Source organism: Melospiza georgiana, chromosome 1, assembly GCF_028018845.1.
Source record: "Melospiza georgiana isolate bMelGeo1 chromosome 1, bMelGeo1.pri, whole genome shotgun sequence".
Lineage (NCBI taxonomy): Eukaryota > Metazoa > Chordata > Aves > Passeriformes > Passerellidae > Melospiza > Melospiza georgiana.
In genome coordinates this window covers 23159790-23170064 of record NC_080430.1, presented here as the reverse complement: position 1 = coordinate 23170064, position 10275 = coordinate 23159790, and the positions used below count along the sequence as shown (strand labels likewise).

The following is a 10275-nucleotide window of genomic DNA, read 5'->3' as shown; positions in this document are numbered from 1 at the left end:
GTGGGGTGCACAAGGTGAAGTGTGGGGTCAGTGGCCAAGGGTTTGAGAGCACCAGGGTGGCACAAGGGCCTGGGCAAAGGGCATCAGCCTACAGGGAAGATGGGGCTGCCACCAGGGATACCACAACCAGTGAGCGAACAGGGAAAGGAGAAACTATGAGAATGGGAAAGGAATGGGGTGAACCAAGGTGTTGTGCAAGACTCCATGGGGAAGTCCCTTCTGTCCACCTAGTGGGGAAAACTCTATGGTATCTTTCCAATGCCCAGGGGATTTCCCTGAGGGGGAAGGATTCAGAGGATTCCACAGCTCAGTACTGAGTCACTGTAACCTGCTGAGCTGTAGTAGCCAGGAGCAGCACACAACAGAAGTGAAGCATCATCACCATCCTTCCAGAGTGCCACAAGTCCCTGGGATGCCCAAATGACTTTCACAGGTCGGGAGGCAGCACATCCTGCACAGCAGATGGGAGGGCAGGAGTTTGGCTTATCCTCCCTTTTCAGAAGGGCTGGTTTGGGGTTTTGTGATGCTTAAAAAAAATTGTTTTGTTTCTCTCAAAGCAGGAGTTCCATAAAATTAGGCAGCTAAAATGCAGTATACACATTTTAAACCAGTTAAGGTTCAAAATACTCTGGTGATCAACAGTGGTCACCTGATCTGGTGATCAATATTGAAAGATAAAGTCTTTCATATTCTAGCAGCTACTGTTTTCAACAAAATTAATCAAAATACACTGCATCTGTATGAGACTCTTTTATTAAAAATACATATCATCTGTTTCACATAAAAAGAACCAACACTTAACACAATTTAAAGAAGTTGGACAGAAATACTTAAAAAAAGACAGTTTCCTGTAATCCCAGAGCACCCAACCTTTACTGCACAAGGTACAAATAAAAATCTTTCTGTTCAGACCCCAAGTGCTTGTCCTGCACACAGCAGTGCCCAGGAAGGTGCAGCTGGTCAGAGGCAGGGGTGCTAACTGCTCCCCAAAGGCTGTTCCCTGGCAGGCACACCTGCAGGACATGTGCTCCCTCCCAGTCCAGGGAGGCCTGTCACTCCCCAGCCCTGGTGCTGGGCACGATGGCAACCTTAGCAAAAAAAAAGAAGTTGGAGTGGCACTCAGCTCAAGTGTCACAGGTTGGCCATGTCTTCCTGTAACAAAGGAAATACAGCACAGCACTTCCAGGTAACTTCACTTAGGATTCAGCAGAAACATATTAACGGCATTGATGAAAGAAAACCAGCTATGCTTCGGTGATAGAACATGATGCAAGAGTCTTCTTGCTAACTGAAACCTATGCTGGAAACCATTATCTTCTGGAGCCCCTCTTTTCATAACTCATTCATCTCTGGCTTTTGGAAAGACACAATTTTCAAACCAACAAGTTATCAGCTTAGGCAGCAGCAAATACTAATTAAAAGTTCTGTGCATAAAAATCAAAGTCAGAATACAAAAGAGCTGTCAGAGGCATCTGCTATTAAAGTGCACAGAGAAGAACAACACTGGCTAAACTTATATTTTTGTAGAAAGCAACAGTTTGCCAGGCTGTTATTCTTGTTCTGGAGACGCTGAAAATTCAGCTCCTTTTTAAGTCACCAAGAGACACATTCATCAATTCTTAAAAATGATCAAAATACTTCACAAATTCAGGCTCAAAGAGTGTATCAGATGCTGACTGTAACATTTGCTGGCTAACACATAACTGAAGCAAGGCACAAAGAAGGAAAGACACTGAAGTGATGCAGAAGCAAGATGACATTAAATCACACACCAGCGGCCCCTTTGCTTTGACCTTACAAGGCATTAAGGGAGATGGGCAGCTAAACCAGCAACAGTGCTGGACAAGCAGATGAACAGTAAAGCAAAGTTCAGTTTTGAAGAGAAAATCTTGGCTTGCATGTCATTACACATGTCCTAATCCCATGATCTCATTAAAAAAGATACTTCATACTCTCATACCCTGTAAACCTAAAAGAGTATCATGTTTAGGCCTTTAGAGGAATATCTTTTTACATACTCTTTATTGTCTACAGTGTTAATTCCTTAAGACTGCTGTTAAATCAAGCACTGTGTTAAAGGCCTGGCACTTTACTGACAATGCTGGGAATTATGATAGAGATCAGCTTCCTCCCTCAATCCACTGAAGTCTGAGATCTGCCAGCTAAAACACGATCTTTCTTTGCATACTGTTATTTCACAAATTTTAACAGACCAAGATTTGCCCAGTACAGTACTTGTTTCTATTCCTAACACCTAGAGGAGGAAACTAAATGGTTTTCAGGACCTTGGATGAATCTTCAGAACTGGAATTAAAGAAACTGATTTGATTTTTTTTTTTTAGAAAACCAAATTTATTCTGGGGTTAATGAAATGCAAATATCCACTAAGCTCCAGAATGCCACCAATCAAAACAGCTTTCCTTACTGGGATGACATCTTAAACATAAGATCTTAATTTACCAAAACCTGAGAGAATCAAATGCTTGCTTTAATTATAGCACTCTTCAACTCACTGTCATGAAATTTTCAAGTAATGTCAAAGCCCATATTAAAGAGCTTGGATCCTTAGGTCTCATCTCCTGCTCTGTATTTTAGAAGGCAAAAAGTGATTTAAAGACATCCCAGGTTGGGAATTTACAATCCCTCTTCATCCTTGCAGAGCTACACAGTGCAGCTCAGAAGTTACTCAAAATAGCATCTTACGGAAAATAGGATCAGGAAACTTTCTGCATTTATGAGGTGGCAGCAGGGGAAATAACTGGATTTTAAAATAGCTGAATTTGAAAGGTGTTAAAGAACCAAGCTGAAAAGGTTAAGTCTTAATCAGTAATGAAATAAGATACAGCATGAAAAGTCCATCAACCATAAAGATCAACTATGAAAAAAACACAGGCTCATTGGTCCTTGTATATACACTTTTAAAAAACATCTAGATTAAAAAAAATCTCTCCCCAGGGTTATAATTCCCTTTTCAGAGAGATGTTGTTATAGCTTGTACACAGTGTTTCAAAAGGATCTTTCATAGTCTTCATAATTCTTCATGATTTTCCTAACCTTCCTTGTAGGAAGTGACATTTCTCTCCAGAACTGAACACTTTACATCATACTTGAAAATCCATTTTTAAGAAGGCCTTCAAATAAAACATCCAAGGTTCTAATCGCAATATTAAAATACTAGTGTTTTTACTTTTAATGTCAAAATAGATCTTGTGAATTTGCTAACTCAGTAAAAAACAGACTAGAAATAAAATTCACAAAAGATTTCTAGCCTCCAGTAATTCACAAAATGCTATTAGAGCACAGAACAACATTCCTAGTTAAATCAGTTTTATTCCTTCTGACAGCTACGTTGAAAATAAAGGGTAATTTGGCACTAATTCTGTTACAGAAGTTCCAAAGCAGGTATCTGTTTGTGTGTACAGCAAAAAACCAAATAACAGTGCACAGAACTGAATCAGTCTGCCAAACACCCTTTTCAGACATCACATATTACAATATGTGGGTCTGGATGAACAAGAAACTCAGTGAATCCCCTACACCCAGTTCCACTGCCTGCATCTGGACAATACACGAGTGCAAGGGTCTTACAATGAGATTGGGATCTAGAAATAGCTTATTAAATTTTAAAGGCGTCCAAACCTCCTTTGACATCAGCAAGCAAAAGGATGGATGCATACAATTGTTAGTGTACTGATCCAGCATTAGCAGCAACTGTGACTGTAGTGAGCTCAGAGTCAAAAAATAAGAAGGAAAAAAAAAGGAAAGGTAGTCAAGAAGTAACAAACAGACCAGAACAGCAACAGACTTGCTGAACTCAGGCCTCCATGGCTTTGTGCCTTGGGAAACTTGACCTTACAAAGAATTATGCTCAGTGCAGGGCAGCACAGAGAATCAAGCCCACAATTTTCATGGCTTGAACGAGCACAAGAACTTGGCTTCCAAGGCTTTGTCTCCTTAAGATGAATGTGTCACAACAGGAATGTCGATTTCTACGGCAGAGAGGCGAGAACGTGCGGAGTAGGGCTGAGAGGCATAGCTGTGCATGCTGGGGGCGTGGGAATACAGGGGCTGCCAGAAAGGAGAAGGGAGGCTTTTGCATGCACAGTACCATAGGAACAGCATGATAGAAGTGAAAAACAGACCGCCAGCACTGGCAATGGCAATAAATACAGAGATGTCAAAGCTGAAGATGGGCTCGTATTTCCTGTTCAGATAATTGTTATAAAAAATGACCCAGATGGACGGAATGAGACAAATGGCACAGGCAAGCAGGAACAAGAGGCCGGCCACGAGATGGCAGCCTGCACTGTTTACCAGGCACTTGGCCAGTTTGACGTTTGGCACGGTGGATACAAAGGCCGTGTTACACATGCCAATCATGCAGAGGAACAGAGCTGAGACAGCAGTGAACATACTCAGAGGAAGGGCAAACTGTAGAACACGCAAATCCAGCTGATCCACAGCCGTGTACCACTGCGGGTCATAGATCACGCAGTCTCTGCTCCCATCAAAGCGCGCGCACTTAATCCAGAGTCCGGTGTAAACCGTCACGTTCCTCTCGTTCTTGTTGTACGTGTACAGTCTCATCTGCCTCCAGTTTGGAAGCAGAACGGCTGCAAGGAGCCCAGCTACCGAGGCTGTGCCGCTGAGGAAGGCCAGCACGGTCGCCGCGTGAACGTCCCGGCAGCCCATACTTGCCCACAGAGGTTGTCTCCTGCGATTAGAAAGAAAAACCATGGACACAGGACTAACTACTGTTAACTGTTGATTTTAATAAAGTCAGATGACAGCTAGTAGGCACTAACTTTGTGGCACCTTCTTTGTCTGACATGCTTAAGACAGTGGTAACACTGTCTTAAAAACTACTAAATTCATGCTTTAATCAAATGTCAGGTTATTTCACAGACTTATGACTTCTCAGCTGACAGACTGTTGAAGTTGCTGTGTTCAAGGTGAAAAAGAAGCACGTTTGAATGTGTGAGTCTACACAGCCATGATTTAAGTTCACCTGTCCTCAGCTGGCAGCTCCCTGTCTTTAGCCCAGATACAGTATCAGAGTGCATGCTCAGTCCTGCCACACTGCTGCATGAGTAAAAGGGAGTTGCTTAAAACCTGCATCATTAGACTGGCAGGGAATGCCTATGTAGGCAGTTATACACATTTTATATAGGCCAAACTGTTGACAAGAGCTGTGAGATAGTGGTGGAGGCTCTGCTGAGTAACTTACTATGAATTTTTCAACAGCAACTCACAGTTCTGCCTCACTACTCCTGCCTTTCAGAATCAACTGTCCAAGCATACAATTACAGAAAGCAGATGACTTTTCAGCTTTCACATTTTTCACTCCAGAGCAAGTGTTAATACTGCTTCCTTTTCAATATTACCACTGTCTGCATACCTACTATAGCCTCTTGTCCATAGAGATGCTGAGAAGCAGTCTCAATGATGGGCCTTTACAAAACAAACAAAAACTTAAAAAAATAAAAGACAATTCAAGTTATCAGTTATCCCTTCTCTGCATGATCAAGATATTTCAAAGAAGCCTAATACATAACAGGCACTGAGCATTTACCCCAGAGTGTACTTGAAGCTGGACACTAAGAATTACAGTACCTAAAAATGAAGAGATACTTTGCAAATTCTTACTGAGTGCCATTCAGTTATAAACTCCTCCTGAAATTTCTTCCAGTTTATTATACTACACTGAGCATATCTATCAAATGCTCAAAGTCACAAACCAATCCCTTAAGTACCAGAAGTTCTGTTTAATGCATATACAGGTAACTGAGTGTATTACAGAAAGGTTACAGACATGGCTGCAAACAAAAAGGCAACCAGATCTGATCCCTCACTCTTCTTTTATACCTGCAAACATCCAATTACGAGGGAGCTCCAGTTTTCAGGTAAGGAATTCCCATGTATACTGGAAAAACACTAAAAGCATTATCAAGCCATACAGCTAGCCAGAATTTTATTGATTTATAGACAAATAAATGAAGTTCAATTTGTTTCCTAAGAAACCATTAGGCAATTATTTTATGCCATTTAACCCTGAAGAATTGCACTGGAATGTGGACACTTTCATTTAAGTGCTGATCACAGCCTAGATTCCAAAGAAGCACTCTGGAAAGAAACAATGACAACGACATTTATGCTAAAAACTACCTTATTTGTCAAAAAGACAGCATTGTATTGTTGCTAAGGATAGGTGAGCGTGGGCAACCTTCTCTTCCCATGGCAGTAAACTTTTCACATGGCAGGTCACTAACAGGAGAGCCCCTGGGTAGGGCGACCAGAGAAGTATTTCCATTATGATTATTTTAATATGATGCTTCAGTAAGGTCAAAACAATCAACTTGCAAGAAAATGGAACTATAACAAATGAACTTCAAGGCTAAATCTAATATTACATCAAATTTTGCTCTCCTCAAGCTTGATGCTTTTGCTCTTCTATGAAGAGCTTGCCTTTACCTGGATAAAACTTCCATGCAGACAGGGCATACTCCAAGATATGTATCCAAGATAGTATCACTTCAAGTGATACTCCAAGATACAGCTATATGTGAACCAGCTGGAATAAACACGACTGACCATTTTCAGAAACCTGCTGTTTCTGAAAATTCATTTGCAGTAGTAGATTGCAGCAAATAGGCATATTATCCACCATCCCTTCCATAGAGGGAGACCTATCTCATCTTGCAAATATTGCTGGCTTGATGACTGCAATTATAGCTTCAGGTCCCTGACAAAGAGAGTAACAAAACAGGTGTTGTCTTAATTAGATGGCTTCAGTGCACTTACCAGCAGTGTCCTCAAACCAACAGAAACCTTAGCAACTTCTGTAAGCAGGAAAAAGGTGTTACTGCATCTAAGAAACAGAACAAAGAAAGAGTCAACATCACATTTGTTTCATGCAATTTCAGCAACAGCATTTACACTGCAATTCAGGAATTAGGAATATCAGTTACGTTTGCATTAGGCCAATTACACCACCTTCTACAATTTGCTCTTATTTAAAAAACACAACTCAAACTACTTTTTTATTTCTTTCTTCAATTTTTTTCTCCAGAGCTTGTTCTCTATCTATTCATCTCAAAAGACAAAGGTGCAAAAAACTGCTTCTCTCATAGGCGTTCCAAAACACAGAGTTTGCATCCTGAATTTTATGTTTTTAGCAAAAAATCCATAAGAAGTCATACAGAATGATTCCTGCAGATGTTAGGTTCCAGGCTGCACTTAACCAGCAGTGAGGAAAGGGTGCCATGATTATTTAATGTCAGAAAACAAAGAACAAACTCTAAATTGTTTATATATCTTGTGGGTCTGTATTCCTTCCTGCCTTCTACACAAAGGTTTCAAGGAAATTGGAGAAAACCAGGAAACACTGGGAATGCCTTTTCAATGGCTGTCCAGATTTTCCAGAGGAAAAGATCCTCTTGTGGATTTTCTACCCCCACATCTAAGTCCCAAGATCAAATCTGCAGGTCATAATAGGTAAATCACTTTACTACTGGACAGCATCAGACCTCCAAGTATGTCAGTGTGCAACTGTTAAAAGTTACAACCTACAGCCGAATTTGTTGGGCTATCACGTGCAAAGAAAGAGTTTATTCTAAACTACCCATATCAAACCCTGAAATATTATTAAATTCATATACGAACAGGCTCCATCACCTACAAAAACATCAAAGAAATCCTTCTATCAAACTATCTAGGGCAAGAAAGAGACTTTACAACACAGCCATGAACCCTGATTTTTTCACTGAATGAGAAAGAGGGTTTCAGATTTGGAAACTCATTAATAAGAATGCTATTGCACATAAGACACAACTGCAGTCACACAGCCTGGAGCAGCAGCTTTTGTTCACAACATTACTTATGAGTTTTCAAGCTTTTTGTGCAATTTGCAGCTGAAGCCAAGATAAACACACAGACCTCCCTCCTCTGCAGGTTCACACCCATGAACAACCACAACAACATAATTAAGTAGGAAATTAGTGCAGGCAAACAAAGCTGTCAGAGGGAGCTGTGCCCAGCCCAGGAGTCCCTCCCATTAAATGATGAAACTTGTGTTGTAATAAACAGATTCAGAGCAGCTATGGAATATTCCCCAATACCCAACTCATTTTTGCAAAAATGGAGTTTCTTTTGGTTTTCTCTTTCTCTCCTTAGTCCATCTGATTTTACTGTCTAATCCTGGTGGTGTTGAACAACTAGGGACCTCAATCACTTGTTAGCTAGTTGTCCCAAGGGAAGAAAATACACTTTGGCCAGATAAAACCCTGCCTTGCCTTAGATTCTTGGCTTCAGCTTCTTCCATCCCAAGGATTTTAAAGCTGTACTGTGGAAGGCCCTTCTATCTGATCCACAGAAGCTACCATTCCTAATAGCACCCCTTAGCAGGGACAGATTTTACGCCCTATTCTAAAGATCCATGTTGCTGTAAAGAGATGCTGGCTGAAGCTGGTTAAAAACTGGTAAGTCATTAAAGGTCCACAAGATAAAATAATGAAAAAAAGACAACAAAAGGACATTTACTATAGACATAATTCAGAATTTAGTAAAACCAGCTCTGTTCCCTTGCATGGCCTTGAGAAGCCCACGGTCTGGGAAGCATCACTGTTTTGTAAAGCCCTGCAGGAGAGAAGCCACAGTATAATTCATCAACACAAACCACTGCCTGACTATCCACAACAGCATGAGCAGTTCAAAATTTTTCACGACTTTTGACTAACTGGCCACCGGAACCGGAGGCCTAAAGCTCGCCAGTTTCAAGGGACTGCCTCAGAACCACTGCCACCGCTCTTTGATTCCGGGAATCAATCATGCAGTTCCACGTTCTACAAAACTCCTTTTAAAATTAAATATAGATGTACCGGGTTAGAACTAACGATCCTAGCTAACAAATTAGGACTTCCAAGAAAAACTTGAAACAGGGGTAATTATTTTACCGACTGAATCGGAAAGAGTAGCTGACGCACGGAGAGAACACATAGCGTCCCCCCGGGGAGCGCCGCCGATCCCCGCCCGCCACAGCGAGCCCGGACTCGCGGGGGAGCCGGGAAGCGCCGCAGGGCCCGGGCTGGCCGTGCCGGGGCCGAGCCCGCTCCCCGAGCCCGCTCCCCGAGCCCGCTCACCTTGCCGCCGCGCTCAGGAGGCGCCATGGCCGCCGCTCCGGCCGCGGAGCCGCCGCGCTGAGGGGAGGCCGCGGCCGCGCGGGGCCTTGTGGGGCGGGGCGGGGCGCCGGCGCACTGCGGGCTCGGCTCTCGGTCCGGCCCAGCTCGGCTCCCGGCCGCCTGCCGGGCCCGCCCGCCTGGGGCTCTCCGCTTCCTGCAGGGTGGAGAACTTCGCCAGCACGGGCTGGAAACGGCGATGGTCTAAAACACGTCCCTGCGATAAGGCAGCTGACTGCAGGTCCGAGGAACCCGACTGCGGCAGGCAGCTGCGGCCCACGGCGGACAGCTCCAGTAAACCATGCTGCCTCTCAGGCCAAACACACCCCCACTGCCCCTTAACCTCACTCATTAAGACCAGCTTTCACAAAGTCTGGGAAAAACAAAATGCTATTTTCAGCTATGAAATACCCTGCAGGGAAGGGGGCTCAGGGGTGATGATATCGCTGTACAACCCCCTGAAAGGAGGTTGTAGCCAGGTGGGGGTCGGTCTCTTCTCTCCCAGGAAACCAGTGACAGGCTGAGAGGAGATGGCCTCAGTCTGTACCAGGGCAGACAGATTCAGATTGGACATCATGAGGAATTTCTTCACAGAAAGGGTAATAGGCTGCCCAGGAAGGTGGAGGGAAGAGGTGTTTAAGGAAACACTGAATGCCATGGTCTAGCTGACAAAGTAGTGTTTGATCATTGGTTGGACTCAATCTCACAGGTCTTTCCCAACCTGATTCATTCTGCAACTCTGTAAAACAGACGGCCTATTCTTAGCATCAGTGAAAGCATATTAGCCCTGAACACAGTAAAATTAGAGGAAAATCACAGTGAGAGCCAATACCAATGATAAAATAGACGCATTATTGTGGAGGGATAGAATGTAAGAAAATAGTGCAGAAGGCAATCTCACACCTGAGGAGATGCAGCTGTACCAATCACCAAAGATTAGGAACAGGCCTGCCCTTAACAGGCCACAGCTGTGGCCAATACAACGAGTGCTACAAAAGAGTGGGGTAGCTGGGTGAGGGGAGAGTTGGAGTTTGTTGGCTGTACTGAGAAGAAGAAGGAATCACTGCTGTGGTGTGGAGCTGCACATGAGAAATCACCCAGA

The 10275-nt window shown here is 43.2% G+C and overlaps 1 protein-coding gene across 2 annotated transcripts; it reads right to left on the bottom strand.

The window, feature by feature from the left end:
- Positions 1-737: 737 nt before the first annotated feature.
- On the bottom strand, positions 738-9218 carry CLDN12 (claudin 12). 2 transcript variants are annotated; one of them, XM_058037645.1, is made up of 3 exons: positions 9138-9218; positions 6802-6868; positions 738-4714 (listed from the first exon to the last, which is right to left on the bottom strand). In XM_058037645.1, the coding sequence occupies exon 3, from the start codon at positions 4690-4692 to the stop codon at positions 3955-3957; it is 738 nt and encodes a 245-aa protein (XP_057893628.1). In that variant the 5' UTR covers positions 4693-4714; positions 6802-6868; positions 9138-9218; the 3' UTR covers positions 738-3954. The 2 variants fall into 2 exon arrangements, with proteins under 2 accessions (XP_057893628.1, XP_057893636.1); XM_058037653.1 differs by lacking the exon at positions 9138-9218 and adding an exon at positions 8952-8969.
- Positions 9219-10275: the final 1057 nt, after the last annotated feature.